Source organism: Pelobates fuscus, chromosome 5, assembly GCF_036172605.1.
Source record: "Pelobates fuscus isolate aPelFus1 chromosome 5, aPelFus1.pri, whole genome shotgun sequence".
Classification (NCBI taxonomy): domain Eukaryota; kingdom Metazoa; phylum Chordata; class Amphibia; order Anura; family Pelobatidae; genus Pelobates; species Pelobates fuscus.
Window position 1 is genome coordinate 71,936,511 of NC_086321.1, and position 21,102 is coordinate 71,957,612.

The following is a 21,102-nucleotide window of genomic DNA, read 5'->3' on the forward strand; positions in this document are numbered from 1 at the left end:
TTTACAGCTGCGCCAGGAGTGTCAATCAGGCAGGCCAGAACTTTTATACCATATGGAAACATACAGAGATACAGCTAACACATAATGGAGCCAAAACTACATAGTATAACACTGTTTGTTATTCATTTTGTCCATGTGGTGCGTGCAATTTTGGTAGGTTCTCTCTCTCTCCTTCGTGGAGTGGATGCACTGTTCATGGCTCTGCAAATAGCAAAACACATCCCTGTTGGGTAAACTGTGAGCACTTTATTGCTCTTCTGCTTTTAGAAGTGGTTATGGAGGAAGGAATCTGTATGTGCAGCTTTTTGTCTTCATAAGCTGATGTCTTGATACAGCGATATTTGAACTGTTGTGCTGGTGGCTAGACAGAAAAGATGAGTTCTACCCTTGCAGCAAGCTGAACGCTCCCCTCTCTCCCTATGCACATTTCTAGATTTCTTATGATCATCCGTTTTTCCTTTTTTATTCCCTCCTCCCTTTCTCTAACTCCACTGCCTGACTCTCTCCATTCCCTTACTGGGCTTAGAACTCTCGCATGTGCTCTGAGCCAGCGAGAATGATCCAATCAGATGTTTCTCTACGATTAGCATTAGATTGGACCATGGAGCAGGAAGCAGTGATTCCAGGTAATTATTATTTATTTATTTTTTATACAGGTTTAGAAAAGGGGGAAATCTAATTACTAATGCCCAACATGGCTGTAGCGGAGAGCTGATATCCCACAGCTATTCTCCACTTAAGATCCCAGTGAGGCTCAGGAACAAGGCAATAGTAAATCCACAAGCAGAGTTTCCAGCAGGCAAAATAACACAGCAATATCCCAACAGCAATCCCAATAACTGGACGACACACAGTTTCAGGAGCAGAACTGACAATCTTTATTTCAGGGTTCCTTATAAAGCATGCTCCCATGCAAGGGAGGGATTCACCTCAATTAGGACAGTAACCAATACTGTACATGTTACCTTCCACACATCTCCTCCCCTCAGAGTGACTCATAAACCCCTTAAATTATACAGTACATTACCCCAAACCTGGATGTACCCCTAAACTGGTACATATTATTAATATTAGGGTACCGCTAGGTAGCCCTGATCTGGGTGAACAATATATCCAAAATTCACCCAGATCGGACCAGGGGTTCGGTAGTTAGGTGGAGGGTGAAGTTTGACACGAGGTGGTAGCCGAAGAGGGTTCCATACGTTTGGGCCCTGCGGTCGGTCTCCGTTCGGCAGTTGAAATATACAATAATCTTAGCCATCCACGCTTAACTTCACCTGCATTACAGTTCCCTCGTTCGGTTCTTGGTTTCTACCGAATGGGGCTTCGTTAGGTCCCTTCGTTCGGTAGTTACGGAGCTCTGGAGGTCTCAGCGGTGTTCGGATAATCGAGTGGCCGATTTGAGTTCCAGACACTCGACGACCAAACACTGCTGAGGTTCGTATGCGTAAGATGGCCGCCGCCACGTGTACGCATACGAACGGCGACCACCCAGATACATACATAACGAGCTTGTTAACCTGCGGTCAGAGAAAGTGTGAACCATAATAGCTGCCACACTTCTCTCTGGGGTGGTCCGCCAGTTCGGTAGTTTCCCTTCGTATAGTATACGGATGGAAACTACCGAACAACATACGTTAAACACATAGAGATACATTAGTAATGTGAAAAATACTGTACGAATTACATACTGCACACGGTTACATAGGAATAAACAGGACAGGCTTAATGCATTCCGCTACAATGGCATTCTAAATTTAAAAAAAACAAAAACGTTTTATTAAGTGTAAGTTTGCTTAATTAGATTTGATTGCTGTGTCATTATCATTGCAATGTCATATTTTTATCCTTTCTAAAATTATTTAATTCAAAATGTAACCATGTGCTTATTTTGTCTCTTCAGCTTCAGCAGATAAACTTCATGAGCATAATGCAGGTTGTAGGATCTTCGTTTGCTGCTCTGCCTAACTTGCAGCATATTCTCCAACAATCCTCTCACACTGGGAGAAACCAATTGGTAAATGTTCCTCTGCAGGAGCATGCAGCCTTTCCATTCCAGTCTCCAATCCCTATGGACAGTGTGCGCAGCCAGGCTCCCCCAAACGCCGAAATCCTACCGAACACTGGAGCTTGTACTGAGAAACCAATCCAAGGAACTACCAACAGTGCTGCTCCCACGGAACAAAATGCTTTGCATGATGAGAGCAACAAGGAAAACGTATCACAGGTTGTCAGAATGCATGCATGGTGTTATGTCCAAGCATGTATGAATGTGGTGATTCCTTAATTATATCATTTAGTATTAATCAATATTTCTGAATGTTTTTAAAAAGATTTGTTAAACCATTGTACTTAGATCTTTACATGATCTATAAATTTAGTGTGTGTGTGTGTGTGTGTATATATATATATATATATATATATATGTGTGTGTGTGTTTATATTTATATATATATATATATATATATATATATATATATATATAGTGTGTGTGTGTGTGTGTATATATTTTTTTTTGTATATTTGTGTCCGGGTTATTAATAGCCGGTAAAACAAATCCGGTATGACGGGTATCTATACATCATCTTGTCTATTGAACTTATACGGCTAATCCTATCTACACCATATATAATCTCCTATGTAGTAAGGGAAGTTTAAAAATTAGACCTCTTTTTCATGAAGTGGATAGGGAGGCTGTGTGTATCACAGCCAGATGATTTGTGGCTAGGGCTGGATGAACAAAGTGATTTAACTCCTAAATTACAGAGAATTAAGCAGTGAGGCACACAAGCATGATCTATATACCAAAATCACTTTATTAAGCTAAGGCTGTTTTGATAGAATTTTTATTTTTTATGTGCTTTAAGTGGGAGACTTGTCCACTTTTATAATCTCCTCTATAACCATCAAAGTATTCTTGAATATAATGGTTTTTTTGGTTTGTTTTTTCACCTTCTGCCCTCAGAAGCTTCCTCAATTGAGTATTATTGTAAACCATGGAACGAAGAAGGAAACTATTCCAGGAAATCTGGGATTACTTGATGCAGGTCCTAGCCCAAGCTTGCCGTTTATAGTGGGTCCTAATGTTCCTGTTATTTCAGCACAAATGTCTGCTTCCAGTGGATTCCCACTGCTTAAACTGCACCCCCAGCCTAACATCATGCCTCTGAATATAATTCCAAGATACTTTTCCCAAGATTTTGCATCATCTAAAGGTCCTCTTCCACCCAGGGAAGCCTGGGGTCCATCACAAATGCAGAAGATCACCCACAGTTCTCGAAAAGCAAAATGTACTACTGATACAAATGTTACAAAGAATGACCTCAAACTATTGAGGAAAGCAGAGGAGAACATGAAGTGGGCAGAAGCAGTGAGAATTCCAAAACATCTATCTACAGACGATCAGAGTTTGCCAGCTGCTCATCCAGTTCACCTTCAGAGATCAAACATCCAACAGAGTGGACAAAAGCCCCAAAGCTTATCACATGGGCTTTCTTTGGATAACCCAGCAGGAATTCCTTTACTCCATTTGAATAGAAAGCCCATTCCTTATTTCCCATCACAGAAAGGACCTGATTCCAGGGCTCCGGAATCCTTACAGTCTCAGGCCATGACTCCAACATTAACTTTGCTTAAAACGCACTTACCTCAGCAGCCACAGGTAAGTGCTAGGCAATACACTGCTACAAAACCATAAACACATGCAGGTGATTTCCAGATTCAAATTAAATTCATGTTATTAATTGGTTTTAGCTGATACCATAACACTGTAGTTATAGCTGATCGTGCTAACACAACACTCTAGTGGGAATCCCTCTTACCCACCAAAAACATGCATAAAAGAAAGTGGGAAAGAGCCCAAAAAGCTTGTAACCTCAAGAGTGGAGTGTAAAATGGCGAAACCCTAAATAGGGGTATATGAGGGGTATATGAGAGTATTCCGAACCTGGATGGTATTCCAATCGATTAGATATCAAGGTACCTACTGGATTGGAATACCTTCCAAGTTCGGAATACTCTGATATACCCCTTTTTAGGGTAGGTGGTCACATTTCCACCATTTTACGCTCCACTCTTGGTGTTACAAGCTTTTTGGGCTCTTTTCCACTTTCTGTTAGGTGAAATAGGAGTTAATGACATCCCTTTTAAATCCTCTTTAAAACAATTAGATGTTAGTCGAGTGTATACACACACTAGATGTTAAGTGACATAATGCAAACTAAATGCACTATATGCACTATACACTTATACACTAGGCGGTAGCCGAGTGCAGATGCCTGCTAGGCGGTAGCCGAGTGCAGATGCCTGCTAGGCGGTAGCCGAGTGCAGATGCCTGCTAGGCGGTAGCCGAGTGCAGATGCCTGCTAGGCGGTAGCCGAGTGCAGATGCCTGCTAGGCGGTAGCCGAGTGCAGATGCCTGCTAGGCGGTAGCCGAGTGCAGATGCCTGCTAGGCGGTAGCCGAGTGCAGATGCCTGCTAGGCGGTAGCCGAGTGCAGATGCCTGCTAGGCGGTAGCCGAGTGCAGATGCCTGCTAGGCGGTAGCAGATAACTGTTAAATGTTGGGTGTACTTTGTGAACTACATTTCCCATGATGGTCAAGCTTTTTCTCTAGTGTAGCAGCCCCTTTACATAATAATGTGCTTTTGCTCCAAGTATAGAATGATTTAAGCAGTTATAGATGCCAGGTTATCTGATCCATATTGATTTGCACATATACGTTTTCACAGTAGATAGATACCTGCATAAACATTTCTTTTTTTTTTTTTTTTTTCCCCTTGAGAATTTGCCCATTGGACCCTCTCCCCGGCTGTTACCACTACAGAACTTGATTATGTTTGAAAAAAGCCACACAAACCAAGGCCTCGGTGGTACCTCGGAGAACACATTACAGCTACTGAAGGCAAACATTAAACCATTTGAAGAAGTTGTGAAGAAAGGAGATGATGATCCTTTTAAACAAGTAGTGAACAAAGAAGATAGTATTAAACGGTATAGTAACTAATGGAAAGCTGTGAAAAATGCATGTAACAAAGCTATATTTAAATATTAATGCATATTAAGTAAGTAACTAGGAATATCCTAGTATTTCGAATGAATTGACACCCGTCCTGGGGATTGCAGAATCCCAAACTTGCAGCAGAATATAATATAAATATCTGTCTGGCTTTAACCGAAAAATTGCTGTTACTTTATGCGAGGGTAAAGACAGCCAGTCTCTTTGCAGCATTGTTAATGAAGTCTATGTTTCTGCTCTGTTATATGCCCAGATGCCCCTTTTCCTCATCTGTTGACTTTTTCTTTTGTCAAGCACTGTAATATTGAGCCTTGCAGGTACGTGAGGAGTTCATACAGTCAAATCCTCTGCATGTAGCACCGACAGACCACAGTCGGAAAGATTAAATAAACTCTCTTTTATCCACTTTCAAAAACTTCTATTTGTAAATGGGAAGGAAGTATGTTGATCTAGATGCCTAGACTATCCCACTGCTCAACTCCAAGACCGGGCTTTTCAAGTTAGTTAGCCATCTAGCTTGCCTGATATGAAGACAAAAGTGTCTTTGCCTACATTTTGCAGGTCTTTTGGGGGGGTATCTGCAGCCATTGCAAACTCTCCCCTTCTTCCACAGCATATACATTCTCTGTCTGTCCAATCACAGACTTCTCAGTGAGCTGTATCACTTTGGGCATTTGCTTGCCTCTTGAGTTTAGCCATGGAGCAAACATTCCAGGAAGCAGCCGGATCAGATGTCTGACGCCATGTCATTTAATAAAAGTGCTGATTTCTCATGCATATTAATGGGGTTTATTCACTATATAATCCGTTGAAAAAAATCCAAGCAAATAGAGCAGAGTTTTAGTTATTTTCTTTTTACTCTTTGGTATAAAGTTCTCCGTTATCTTCTCAACCATAAACAGACTGTTTCAGTGAATAAACCTCTTTGTTTTGGGTTAGCTTATGATAAAAAAATCCAAACATTGTATTTTATTAACAGGCAGAGGAGACGCACTAAACAGAAGGACCGCAAACCAGAGAGGAAAGCTTCTGTTACATTCCGTCCAGAAGATTCCATCATTTTCTCCAATAATTTTGATGACACTGTGCAATCCGAGGTATGTTTAGAGAAAAGATTTACAGAGACTCCACCTGCTCTCCTGGATCCCACCAAACGCATTACTTTTCCATATTCTAATCCGAAATGCCGAGTTTACTCCATGAGTTACCATGGAGAAGCAGTAATCTTTATCAAACTAATATCTGTAGGAGTCATGTAGAACGGTACCGGGAGGGATCTATGTTGCTTAACCCCTTAAGGACACATGACATGTGTGACATGTCATGATTCCCTTTTATTCCAGAAGCTTGGTCCTTAACCCCTTAAGGACCAAACTTCTGGAATACAATGGAATCATGACATGTCACACATGTCGTGTGTCCTTAAGGGGTTAAGAAATACAAGCCACTAAATTTGTACCGAATTCAAAGCATATGTTGGTTAGAAATCGTACTTGTTTTATTTGTTTTTTTCATTCAATTTCCTTTTAAAGCAGATACCATCCATCCCATTCATGTCATCACTTGTTGTCTACCCTGAATCCCCCTGCAACATTTTGTTCAAAATAATGAATCTCGTTTTATTTTTCTAGAACATGGATAACAAACAGCCTGGATTGGAAGAAGACTCTGACTTTGTCATTCCCCTAGGTAGATCCGTTAAAATTCCTTTTAAAGCCTACCCACCCAGACCCCTATGTGAGTGGGGGGAAAAAACAACGTAGGACCCTCGACAGGGAATAGCTATACCCCCACAGACCCATGCATCATACAATGCTACACTGGCCTGATGCATGATTCCACCCCCTGCCCCCTTTTTTTTTTCCTCTCTCTTCTCCCTTCTCCGCATTCTTCCTACCTCACTCCTTTCTACTATCTTCTATTTGTATACTCTACCTTTTTCTCTTCTTGCTTCCTACACTCTTGGTGATACCACAAGCTATAATATGATATAAAGTGTAGGATACCACCTACTAAGGTACTGTACACTGTATATTGCCCACTTCAGAGGTTAAAAAATGTGACACCATTATTGCATTAAGATATTAACATAAAACACAAGGTTTAAATTTAATTTTAAAAACAAAAACCCTTGACACATAGATAGGATAGCCTATGGCTTCACAAGTTATTAGAAAGGTGTTGTATCAATCTTTGTAAGCCAATGGTTGAATGTATTGTGAATTCATGGGCTTCTGCATAAGCCGCATTGCAAATGCTTTTCCATGCTCCTTCTGTCAAGTGGAAAAAATAAAGAAATAAAAACAAAAAAAAAAAATTCCTTTTAAAATTCAAAGTGGGACCATTAGAACAGTTTAATGGTTAGATGGTGAATTGTTAGTTCAGTTTGTCAACTAAAATAATTCAGATGACTAAAATACGACTAAAATTAAAATAGCTTTCAAGTCAAAAGACTATGACTAAATTGAAATTTTTGCCAAAATGAACACTGCACAGAGGGGCTGGGGAAGGGCCAAGTGAGACAGAGGCTTTAACTAAACCCGTTAGATTTTAGTCGTGTCAAATAAAACTAAATCAGAATTTGCCGCCAAAAATTAACACTGCATCAAAGCACTGGCCCCTGTGCCTGAACTCATACACGTATTGAATTAATAAGAAATGAACAGGGTTATTCACTAAAGTGGTGTTGCCTAGTTTACATGGTTACAAGGTTACATGGTACCCAGGGAGGAAACTGTAAATACAAATGTTGGGGTCTCCATCTGCACCACCCTCAACCCCCTTTTGTTAGGTAAGTTATACACATATTCACACGTACTTACATTCTTATACATAGATGCATTCATATACACACATGAACACATACACACATAAATACACTTTGATACAGATTATACACATAATTAGACACAATCATTCATATACACTCTCATAACATCCATACACGTTTGTGCACAAACACTTCATTTTTATTTTTAATATTTTTTTAATCCTGTGAGGTCCACCTAGCCTTCATGTCCTTTCCTTGACATTGATGGCTTTAGTGGAATTTCATCCCTGGTGTTCATTGTGGTGCAGCTGGGATCGGTCTCTGTAGACTTTGATTTCCCAGCTCTGGACTGTTGACATCCTATGCCTGCTCCATCAACCGTACAGAGCGCATGCTGGAGCTGGGAGATCATTGCAGAGTGATCCCAGCAGCTTTCTCTGCGCCAGCACCACAAGTAAAATGTAAAGCAGGAACCTGTTACACGGCACCATCACATGATGGCTGCCTGCTCCAGTGGGACGGGGAGGGGCAGGTGCTCTCCCCCCCCCCCCCCTCCCCTCCACTCTAGTAGGCCACTGGCCATTGTTTTTAAATGTCAAACACTCTATTCAGAAAAACTAAATCTTGTAGTAATTTACATTTTGTTGTGACTGAAAATCTAGCTGAGAATTTTTCCATGCCAATCTTTCTTTTTGTAGTGAACGACCCTGGAAGTTAATAGTATTGTGCGTATTTATAGAATTAAATGTTTGTCAAATAGAATAAATGATACCACAATAAATAAATGGGTATATCTGCCAATATATAATCTAATATACCTGTATTGTATCCTGCTATTTCTAACAGGTACATTTGAGTCTCTATTGTCAAAGGAGATTCCAGGGAATCCGATTCCATCTATATCTGCAGAGTTACATTACATGGCATCGACTCAGAAGAAAGCCCCTGAAATACGAGACGCCAGCACAAACACAGATTCTGGTAACATTAGCGACTCAGCTTCTCACTGTATACAAATACAGTAATATTAAAATGAATACGTTTGCAGTACTGTACATTAAAGGGGGAAACCGGCACTTCTTTGAAAATTACACCTGAATAACATATGTTGTGCTCTGTTTTCTTTTAAATATGTATTAAAAGAAACAAAAAATCTAGTTCAATCCTGGCACCTTAGGGCACACAATGCAAATAACTGTTTCATTTCTACTCTGTATGCTTTCTGCATGCTCACAGCCAGGTGCAAAGAACAGAACTTGTAACAGTGATTGCGCTAAGTCAGAGTTGCCTAGTGGCAGGATGAAGAGGTGTGGATATTTACATTTTATTTTTCACACCTCACAAATACATATTTGTAAAACACATGGGATCACTAAACACATTAAAAACTATAGGAAGTGACCGTTCCCCTTTAAGAGTACTCTGTTGTGATGGCTATATGTCTGTCTAATGCTAGATCATTGCGTGATAATCTTTTATGCTTTCTACTTTTCAAGAGCGTGACTTTACCGCCTCTCTTGCCACGGCTTCCAAGGAGCGCACAAAGCAGTTTAAGAATTCAGGGACTACGTCTGTCGATTTGTCTAATAGTGCGCTGCCTGCTTCTTATACCGGTGCAGGTGTGATCTCTTCCTTTCTTGTTTCGCAAGCTTTGCTTACTGTAGAATCATTGCTGAATATTGAGAACACACAGTGTCCGTTTATATTGTCGTGTGCCTGTTGCAATGACTCCAGATCCCCACTGTTGTGTCGGACTCTTCGTTTAGAAGAGCCTGTGGTTTCCATGTCCTTTAATCTTGCCTTGAAATCAGATGTAGGTGAAACCATAAATAATGTAAATAATGTAAAAAATTTTTAATTTTAGACCAAAGTAACTAAACGAGAAATATTCCGCAAGTTTTGTATATTTCCAATTCTGGTTATTTTAGGCGCGATGTTTGTGAATTCTCCACCTTTCCCGTTAATGAGAGATATGAAACGCTTGGGAATTAGTCACTTATCATGTATTCCATATGGCTTCTTATTACCTATTTCATTCGGTGAATTTAGCTACACCTAGATTGATCTCTGCATTGTATTTGTGCTTTCCAACACTCCTTTGTGTTCACAGGAAATCTGCTTTATTTAATGGCAAGGATTCTCATACACCTTAAAATACAAAAGGGCTCAATTAAAGGGACACTTCATCTCATTGAATTGGTGATCATACTTAGACTCCTTTGGGGCTATCCTTCAATTCAGCGTTAAACTGTTTTATGGGTTAACACTGAATGAGTTTGCCTGTCAGTCTACAGCCAACCCCTGCTGAAGTTAACAAAGGAGTTAAATTGGAGATTACGCTCTGCTTAGCCATACCAATTTGTACCACGGGCAGCTGACAGTGCTCAGCAATGCTAAAGCATTATCCAGCGCAGCACAGAGGGGCTACTTGCTCCTTGGAACCCTTATTCAGTGTTAACCAGCTGAAAATGTGTATTCCATCCCAGCACAAGGACTCATTATTTTAAAAACATTGTAATAAGTGGATTATCATATTGCAATTTTGCTCACTTAACCGTTGCCCTTCCTGAAGCCAGTTCCACATATAATCAATATATATGATTGTTCTAGTTTTCTCTCTAGCACAGTGTATAGAAAATGATCACTCCATATCACTTTAATCTGTTACATGCGAGATATTTGAACACTTTTTCATTCCATTTTCTCCGATTAGAAAGCCGACTGGATGACATTCCTCCAGATTCCTTGCCACCAGCGATGTTCCTGAACCTTGGTTTCCATGATAACAAGCCAGAGGACAAAGCAGCTCCAACTTCAAAACCAGACCTTCCACACAATCATGTAAGGGGTCACTGTAGCTACCGCCCGGGAGAGTTTGGAGTTGTATCATGGTTTTACCTATTTTTAGCGGAGTTGGCGTTTTTTTTAACCCCTTAAGGACCAAACTTCTGGAATAAAAGGGAATCATGACATGTCACACATGTCATGTGTCCTTAAGGGGTTAATAGGGTACATCTGATGAATACAGTGTATACTGAATGTAGCCCTTATCATCGGCTCATTCACAGGTTCACTGTAACTCTGAAGCCGAGGCCTTCAAACTTGTAATATTTATCTAATATTACACTTTGAGTAATGCAGATGCTGATATAACAAAAGCCCTGAAATGAACGAGACTTTTTAGTTAAAACACCATTTCTTTCACAGTGTTTCATCTTTTAAATGAAGAAACCGGGTCACCATTGATTTACAAAGGAAAGGCACATCAACTCTTCTTTTTAACCCCTTAAGGACCAAACTTCTGGAATAAAAGGGAATCATGACATGTCACACATGTCATGTGCCCTTAAGGGGTTAAACTTTGCTTTACATTGTTATGGACCTTTGTTGTCCAACTGCAGGCCTTTGGCTAACCATGCATGATTTTTAATGTTTCTGCACATCTCCAACCATCTACATGGAGTGTTACAATTTGGGAAGGAACCATGTTCTAGATTCCTGTATAAGCAAGTCCCTGAATCCTTCTCTCACCCTTCCCCCGACAGAAGATATTGGCCGGAAAGTGCCCAGTGTATATTGAAAAGTTTTATGTAATTTTTTACTGCACTTTTACATACATAAACTCCTTTATAAAGATGCATTGCTGTATATTCAAATTACCACCAAAGGATTAGAAAAAATCATAAACAAAATTTTAAATGAAAATATACAAGACAGGAAATACTTGGGTGTTAGAAGTAAAACATTTTCCACAAGTGTCTGATCCTCAAAAGGTACATTTACATAGGGGAAGTGGGAGAAGTTTGGGCATCTTAACCGTGAACTCGTAATATAACCATTTCCTCTACTTTCTACCATTTAATCTACTCTACTTTAATCCAGGTTGGCCAACAATATAGAAGCGTGATTGACACTGAGGAAGATGTGCCAGGGACCGCAGCTTCCATAGCCCCTTCAGGGAAGACCTATGACAGACCAGAAATTTTGACCGAGAAGACTGATCACCTTGATGCTCCAGCAGATCTTCTCAACATTGCTGGTTCTGAGACTCATACTAGACATCCTGACAATTATCAGCCCAGAGGTAATGTGTTTTACAAAAGGATCGATATAGTAAAATGTACACATTATGATCATCCATAAAACATTAATAAGGAAAATATTTCTTTAAAGTTAAACTTATTTTTTTTCCCCTTATAAGGAAGCTTCATTCCAAACATCCCCATGGAGAGACAGAGATTGGTGGAGAGGATACCTAGTGAAGCAGACATGGTCACATACAAGATGTTGTCTGAGGATCCCACGTGTGTTCCATTCGTTGATTCCAACAGAAGAGCTTGGCCCAGAATTCCAAGGGAGAATCATGCTATCTCAAAGTTGCAGGAGATGGATTTCCAGTTGGCCGCTCTACAAGAAATGGCAGACAGCATGGAGAGAGACTTTGCCAATACTGAGCTTGTAAGTGCGAACAACATCCGTTCAGTAAGGTTTATTTATATTGTAATAGCGAGCTTTGTCAGTCTCTGTAAAGAAATATCCCAACAGAAGGAGCTCTTTTCATTTCACTGTACAGAGTAATTTCAATGAAGGCCTCATATACAATCTAACTTTGAGACTTTTTTCCAGTAGTCCTCTTGTCCACATTTTATAAAAGGCTACTCTGCAGAATCTTACACAAACTGGTAAGGGGGGGGGGAGATATGGGCTACAGTACCATCAGAAACACATTTCTCGTTGTCTTGTAGTAATACGTATTTTAATTCTCATTACAGCTGGTTAATACAATTGAAAACCTCACACCTGCAGTGGATCCTGATGTAAAAGATGTTAAAGTCTCTGAAAAAGGTTAGTATCTTTTAAAGCAGAATTGTTTTGTTATTTTACTACATGTTAAACTAGTGCATCTAATTGGGACACACTTTAACTCCCTAATGCTCAATATATTTGCGACAGTGTTACAGGGTTTCCAAAATGGCAGTATTTGATCCATTGCAGTCTGTCATTTTTCCTGGATATGTAGTACAATGGTGTTCTATAATAAGTGAGATCAATCAAGGTTCTGTTTTTGAGCTGTACTTAATCAGATAAACATTTGCCAAACTTAAGTCTGTTTGTACGTTTGTTTTTTAAACTTTGCATTGATACTCTGGGTATTTAAACTAAAAGCAATGTTTTTTAGAATGTTTTCTGTGGAAGAGGTAAAAGAGACAGACCAAGGCTTGGGAGAGAGACATGTAGAGGCTGGGAGGACACAGGGCTGGGGAAGGGGAAAAAGAGAAATAGAGGCTTTAACTAAACCTATTAGATTTTAGTTGTGTTGACAAAAATCTACTGGAGATTTAGTAAACTAAAACTAGACTAAAACTAACACAATTCAGATGACTAAAAAATTACTAAAACTTAAATGGCTTTTTAGTCAAAATACTATGACTAAAACTAAATTAAAAGGTGCTGCCAAAATTAACACTGCTTTTATTTGGCTGATTTACTATACTGTGTAAAAGCCATTTGTTGAAAATCCCTGTGAGTGTATGGACCCGATTTGTTGACTTAACATGGCGCACCATACAATAGCATATGATTATTCTCTTAAAGGACCACACCACACCTATAAATCACTTCTGCTTGCTGAAGTGCTGTATGGGTGATGAGTATCCCATATAAAACTTTTAGAACTCCCCGGCTGTCAAACAGCCAGTGAGGTTACTTCCTGCTTCCATTAGCTAAAGGAAGTGGCAGGCGCTCTCTACTTGGACATGCCTGCATCCTCCGTGCATACCTCCTTCTCAGACCTCCCATCAGAACGCTGTGTGGTGTGCACACGAGATTGCACAGTGGGAGAGCTTCAGAGGTTTCTTAATGAGAAAAAGGGGAGGGCTTCATAAGAACTTCAGATTTTACAAGCTCTTTTAATATATACCCCCAATAAATAAATGCATGCATTAATTTGGGGTTTATCTACTATACAGTGGTCTCAGCTATTTTTCCATGTGTGGAGTGAACTGTTCCTTTAAGCTAAATATTTGAAACATTTGATGCCTTGATCACTCTCCCCATGTGAGGAAAAAGTGCATTCTGGGCCCTTTAAGGTTTGTCTGGGTGGTAACATGCTCTGTATCTGCTTTTATATTAAGATGACTTGTGTGTAACTTGTTTTAGCACTTGATGTAAATAATGTGAGGATGGAATCACTTGCCGAGGAAGATGAAGAGCTTGCATTACCAAGCCCAGCTGCGATCACTTCACGTCCTATAGTTTCCTTTTCATCAAGCCGCACCTCCAACAACTCTAGACCTTTAACTGGTAACTCCTCTTCTTTGTCGTCTTAATATCACCAACGTGTACAGTTAGCATTTTGGGAGAGTTGCTATATTAACCCTTTCTCTCCTAATCGAAGTGCGTACAATACAAATGAAAATATAGTTCGTAAAGCCAATCTTATCCTTCTATACTGTCCGTCTCTGATCTTCTCCAACAGATAAACTAATATAATATGTTATCTCGAACGGGTCATTCACCCAGTATTTCTATAATGGCTGTAAGAATATGCACATTTACAGATTTCTCTTTAATCTAATGTATCGTTTATGGGGGGGGAGGGGGGGGGGGTTCTCTAAATGTTAATTATGTTTTCCCCTCTACTAAAATAAATGGCATTAATGTGATTAACAATTGCTACATTAAAACTATTGATACAGTTACCTTATCCTAAGATCCTTATTGCCTGGTATTTAACTTACATGACCTTCTGCAAGGTGTCCATGGGGATTCTTTGTTACTGCATGTCTCCCTGGGTAACCATCGTGGGTGCTGTGCAATGAATAATGCCTCATTCCAACACTAGTCAGGGACGTGCTGAACACTGGGTTACTGTTTGAATCAGTCAGTATTGTGAAGTTAGGAATCTAAATCAATATTAATGGCATCTAATGTTCTTTCAGCTCCTGCACACCATACACACGTGGATAAAAGGTAAGACAATGTGTATTGCCCTTTTATTAGTTATTTTTTTTTATTTTTTGCTGTTGTAATTGTGCCTTAAATTGCCTTCAAAAACGGGAAATGGGACAAAATAAACCTTCTAACAATGAGACTTTTACATAGCTTTTAGTGCTTAATCCTCCTCCTTTTTCTCCCATTATCACGGTGACTTACTAAAGTGAAACATTTAAGGCCATAGTAGCCAATCTGAGACAGCATAGCTGAATTTCTCCAGTTTGACCATTTTGGCCTTAATTTTTTATTTCACCTTAAATTCTCACTTCAGTGAATATCCTATTTGTGATTTGTGTGTTGAATGATCTGAGGCTGAGCCTATTTAACAAATCATGCATCTGGAGGAAGGCAGTCATCATGATCATACAGCAGTTAAAAAAAATCTTTACATATTGTAAGTGTAAAATCATTCATCCTTACTGTCATTTGTATTTCCTGGCTGTTATCAATGGCAGAATGGGTTAGCTTGGACCAAGAAATCATGGGGGGAAAAAACTTTGTAAGAAGGCTTACCTGCAGTGTGTATTTCAAAGCTCCCAGTGTGTATAGGGAGATAATTTTTTTTAATCCTACAAAATAAAGGTTTCTTCTCCCATGTGAAGAAAATGTATTTGAGAAAGCCGCACCTTTAGTGTGCTCAATGAGAACACAGAAAAGTGTTTGTTTATTTGGATACCCACTGATAAAAGGAGCTCGGCATAGTGCTACACCTGTGGCTAATCACCTCTCTACAGATTGAACATGTGTGTCTAGTGAGCGGAGATAAAAGCCAAATAAAATGATTTCCGTTAATGTAAAGTCTATTAACAGAAACGCTGTTTGTCTGTGCAGATACAGCTTGTCGCTGCTGAATCGGGCTCAGTGTTTTTACAGTATAGGGATGTATACATTGAACAGGTAACTCGATGAAGTACAGCCCCAAATTAGCCGTAAGAAAGCCGTCCGTCGCCGACACAGCATTGGTTTGAACTATATCCACTTGCACTGTTGTATGCATCCGTCTTCATGACATTGCTGGTGCCAACTTTTTAATTGGGAACGTTTTCCAGCCTGAAGATATCACAATGCCAAATAACGTTTTACAGACGAGGGTAGTGTAGACAACTGACACATGGGTGACAGGTCCCAGACTCTGACCTGCAGGACTTTTCCAAGGCTACCCCCTCCTTACGGAATGCCCACTCGCAGGACATCCAACTCTACCCGCCTCTGCAGTCCTTCTAAAACTCTCTGAAACACACTTATTTATAGAAGCCTATCAGCCCGCCCCTTAACTACCCATCCCATACAACCTTCCTATGCCATCTCCCATCTCCTTCCTGCTCCTGAACACCACCCCTTCCTTCGGGTACATACTGATCACTTAATTCCTTATGTATTTGTTCCCCATCCATTTAGATATCAGCTTGTTTGGACAGGGCCCTCTGCACCTACTATTCCCATGTGTCCTACGTGTTTTGTTAGAATTAAATGTTTGTTTTGTTTACCTATTGTAGAGCGCTGTTGGCACTATATAAGTAATTATCATTGAACTGACATGTCAATCTAGCCTTCTATACACTCTCTTACAGAACCCTATCATAGAGGATTTAATACTTGCCTCAGTGCTCCCCAACATGCTTATGAATATGACATTTGAAAGAAAACAGTAGCCCACCTCACAGGCCTAATGCTTAAAGTTAAAACTTGGCACACAACTTTGGCTGTTGGTCTTCCAGGAGCCTGCGGTGGACACAGATCGAAGCCGCTAAGTTAACATACCCAGAAAGCTCTAGTTGGTTGTTTCTCAATGTGAATACAATGTAACTGTTTGAACACCTCGAGATGGTCTCAGTTGACAATGTTACGTATATGAAATTTTACATAAAGCACTAAAAAAAAAAAAACACTAGGTCTTAGGAAATAGAGATGTTGAATTTTCATGGCTGGGTCTGCAAAAGGAAAATGGTCTGATGAGCAAAAAGTAAAGGCACGGCCTACACAGTAGGTCCCATGTTTCTGTAGTTAGGACAGGCCTCCTTCCCAGGTTTCCAATCTGCTGTGTGGGTGGAGGAAACCAATTTGTGTATGCTGCCATTTCTAGCTATCAAGGTAAGATTTCCATTCTGGGTCTAGAACTCATTATGATCCTAGTTATTGGTAGTTATTTTTCTTTATTTTTGATGTGCAGAGATACAATTAGTACATTTGTATAGTATCGATAGAATGATCAAGGCACAGATTCATATTCTGCATAGACAAACAAAACAAAAAAAAGTGCAGTAACAAATGGAAGAAACAGTGTTAGCATAATGTGTGCAGTAGGAGCATAGAGATCTATTCTAAGCACTGTGTGCTGTGATTCTCACATCAAGAGAACATGCTTGGTCACACTGTCAGTAGCAGTCAGGAGAAGTAAGAAGAGTAGAGTGGCTAAACTGACAGACTATATTGGTATGTCATAGTGGAGTATTTAGATTAATATGTCTCAAGGAGTAACATGTGAGAAGAATGAAAAACATAAAAGAAAATTAAAGATTGAACAAATCAACAATTGCTTAGAGCATGTTAAACTGCTTGTAATACATTAGAGTATGTATGTAATGTAGTGGACACGAAGTAGTACAGGAGCCACCCCCAATACTTGAGTAGTATAGTGTGGGAAACTTCACTGTGCTGCCAGGAGTCAGCCGATGCCTGCAGTGTCGATCCGCGGGTGTTGTGTGCTAGAGTCCAGTAACACCGTAGCAGGAAGGGTGCCGTGTTAAGCTTCTATCCAGCCCAGTGTCGGTAAGCGAGTCTGTTTCACTGTGTTACGCACCTGACTGAGGTTGCCCATGTCCTTCTGGAGAGGAGGGAGACAGGAGGTCGTGGTGCGGTATTACTGCTGCCTGCGGTTGCCAAGCTCTTGGTGTGGGCAACGCTGTGGGATCTTGCCCCTTTTGACCCATGACCCGTGAAATCTAGTTGTCGGCGGTGCACGTATTTGTGTAAGGTTAAAGCCCTGGGTAGGCCCACACTCCTCCACTCTCGCTTTCTCCCCTTTTGCCACCTGAGGCTGAGATGCCATTGCTGCTTCTCTTTCCTCCAGAGAGGCACAGAAGTGGGTGAATATCCCATCCAGTTTCTTCAAAGTTTGCTGGACACTGACAGTGTATTCTCTCTTGGGCTGTGTGGGCTCAGTGCCACGAGGTGGGAGTGCAGCCACCATCTTGACAGGGGGTGCTGCGTGCTGACCAGGATCGGGCACAGTGTCCTTGATTCTCAGTGAGATTTGTGGCTGGCTAGTGGGGGCCGGGATATCCCCCACTGATCCAGAGGGGGTTGGGGGGTCATCGGATGCATGCCAGAATAGCGCTGTATGCCGAGCGGGAGAGTGGACGCCTCACCCGTCCAGCTATTTCTCCAGGTCCCGCCGGAACCTCCAATAACGGTATGACTTGACAGAGAAGTAAGGGAGTCAGGATACCCCGGCCACTTAATTCTCCGGTTAGGTGTTGAGCTCTCAGGCCCAGCCCCTTGTAGTTATTTTATTGACTGTTGATTGGGGGTAGTGTTGACCTACGACTCTGAAATACTGCATCTAGAACTCTACAAATGGTTTACACAAATTGAGACACATTAGGAAACATACAAAAATCTATAGACATAATTAGGAGGGGAAAAAGTAATATACCAAATTACAGATGTCCACTTTTTTTTTTTATGCTTGTTTGTTTTTTAAACTTTAATATTTATTATAAACCATTTTAATTTTCGACCATGTGGAAGTGGCATTGTATTTTGCTCGGTTTGTATTCGTTCCTCGGTAATCATATTCCTATTTTGTAGCATCCTGGATCTGACTGGTCTGAGCGATTTTGCCGATATCCTGAACGATCTCATGGAGGGAGGTGTTTCTGCTACAGAACTTGGTTTGACAGAGTCTCAGGCTCGGACACTATCCAGGTATAAGAGTACTGGCAAATGCTTCTTGACGTCATGTAAAACCTGGAGTGTAGAAAGCAACACTGTGTTGGTCATGTTCTCCTTTCTCTTTGTTTTTCATCACAATTGGGATTATTAACCAAACTCTCAATTATAGCAAATCGAAATTTGAATTCAAAAATGTAGGCACAGATAGTCGATTTAGAACAATTCTTTAACTCTACTATAGATTTCAGTTTTCTATAATTCAGAGTTTAGTGAATGAATTATAGCATGTTGAAATCTGAATTTTAATTATAGATTTAAAGTTTAGTCTCTCTGTATTTCCAGGGCACGGCCGGATAATGTTTCATCGCGAAGTCCTTCAACGAGGACCCAAAAAGAAAAGAGAGAGCTTCAGCTCTGGATGAAGAGAAAGCGCAGAGAACGTCTGATTGAGCACCAGAAAAAGCTTGAGGAACTACGTGAAATGGAGCATGATCCTTTTCAACCCAGGAGCAATGCAGTAAGAGAGTCTTCCCCTGTTTTCAAAATCTTTTGCAGAGTCCAAGCTCAGGGGGGACACTGCTGGTTTTGTTACAAATTCTAACAGGTGGACCCATGCATTCACACATACTGTATACTGTAACAAATATCTTCACATTCAGGCACGTAGCTTCTACAAACATGGAAACCCAGTGAGGGAGATCCCTCAGTTAGCCTCTGATGTAAGGTAGACATAAATGCCACTGGCTTCCCCGTGAGAGCCTTTCCCTGGTGCTCCAGCTCTCAATCCACCAATGCTCTACCACCCTCACATCCCATTGATCTTTATTAAGTTTCATTTGCAGAATCTGTTACACTTTGCAGGGGTTGGAGCATTATGTGAGTTCCCAGGCACGGTGCTCGTAAAAGTAAGCCTAACCAATCGTGTTTTGGTCATATCTTTAGTTACATACATGCAACGTTCCATCCAAAAATATCTTCTGTATAATGCCTTCTGTATGTCACCTGTGTTGGCTTTGAATGTAACAAAATCTATTACATTTCCAAAAGCATTATTGGTGGCCTTAAAGATGAGCAGCGTTGGCTACTTACCCATACGGGTTTTATTTTCTATTTCCATCAGGATTTACATAAACCGTCCAATGGAAATACCTTCTGCATGAACCATGTTTATTTCATTTCCAGGTCTCCGCAGAGAGGCATGGAACAAAGGGACAGTTTTCTGTGAAGACTATAAGTGTATTTATCACAGCAGAAGCAAACATTCAGCATAGTTGTGTAATAAGAAGGCTTTGTGTGTTTATCCTATGAACATGGACAAAAAGCCAACGTGCCTTAATCCAGTTACTCAATAATATTTACTGCAGGGGAATCTGTCGTATAATGAGTATCAGGCCAGGGAGGCCATCTGGTACCGTCACAACCATATATAAATGATCTTAAAGACAGCATTGAAAGTCATGTTTCAGTGTTTGCAGATGACACAAAACTTTGTAAAATAATACAATGTGAGCAAGATATTACTTTGCTGCAGAAGGATTTAGATAGACTGGAGGACTGGGCACTCAAATGGCAGATGAAATTTAATGTTGAAAAATGCAAAGTTATGCACTTCGGCGTAAAGAATACACAAGCAACGTATACCCTTAATGGAAGCGAATTAGGGATAACAACACACGAAAAGGACTTGGGAATTGTTATAGACAACAAACTATGCAACAATGTGCAATGTCAATCAGCAGTGGCCAAGGCCAGTAAGGTATTGTCATGCATGAAAAAGGGCATTCATTCTCGGGACGAGAATATCATTTTGCCTCTCTATAAATCACTGGTAAGACCACATATTGAATATGCTGTGCAATTTTGGGCACCTGTTCTAAAGAAGGATATCATGGCACTAGAAAAAGTGCAGAGGCGGGCTACAAAATTAATAAAAGGAATGGAACATATCAGCTATGAAGAAAGGTTAACAAATTTAAACCTATTTAGTTTAGAAAAACGTCGCCTGAGAGGGGATATGATAACATTATACAAATATATTCGGGGCCAATACAAACCATTGTGTGGAAATCTATTCACAAACCGGACTTTACATAGGACACGAGGCCATGCGTTTAGACTGGAAGAAAGAAGATTTCGTCTAAGGCAAAGGAAAGGTTTTTTTACTGTAAGAACAATCAGGATGTGGAATTATCTGCCTGAAGAAGTGGCTTTATCAGAGTCCATACAGATGTTCAAACAGCTACTAGATGCATACTTGCAAAGACAGAATATTCAAGGATATAATCTTTCAATGTAGGGTAATAACTGCTTGATTCAAGGATAAATCTGACTGCCATTCTGGGGTCAAGAAGGAATTTTTTGTCCTAGCTTGTTGCAAAATTGTGCTTCAAACTGGGGTTTTTTTTTTTTGTTTTGTTTTTTTGGATC

At 40.3% G+C, this 21,102-nt stretch overlaps 1 protein-coding gene across 1 annotated transcript in view; it reads left to right on the forward strand.

Annotated features, from left to right (window-relative positions):
* CPLANE1 (ciliogenesis and planar polarity effector complex subunit 1) overlaps positions 1–21,102 on the forward strand; it is a 79,460-nt gene that overhangs the window by 50,367 nt on the left and 7,991 nt on the right. Inside the window, exons 31-45 of the mRNA XM_063453979.1 lie at positions 1,904–2,227; positions 2,966–3,661; positions 4,782–4,990; positions 5,995–6,112; positions 6,647–6,704; positions 8,632–8,766; positions 9,282–9,404; positions 10,499–10,626; positions 11,668–11,869; positions 11,987–12,243; positions 12,558–12,630; positions 13,945–14,088; positions 14,727–14,757; positions 18,592–18,708; positions 19,018–19,192. Coding sequence (XP_063310049.1) covers positions 1,904–2,227; positions 2,966–3,661; positions 4,782–4,990; positions 5,995–6,112; positions 6,647–6,704; positions 8,632–8,766; positions 9,282–9,404; positions 10,499–10,626; positions 11,668–11,869; positions 11,987–12,243; positions 12,558–12,630; positions 13,945–14,088; positions 14,727–14,757; positions 18,592–18,708; positions 19,018–19,192 — 2,790 coding nt within the window. The remainder of the gene's footprint in view (positions 1–1,903; positions 2,228–2,965; positions 3,662–4,781; positions 4,991–5,994; positions 6,113–6,646; positions 6,705–8,631; positions 8,767–9,281; positions 9,405–10,498; positions 10,627–11,667; positions 11,870–11,986; positions 12,244–12,557; positions 12,631–13,944; positions 14,089–14,726; positions 14,758–18,591; positions 18,709–19,017; positions 19,193–21,102) is intronic.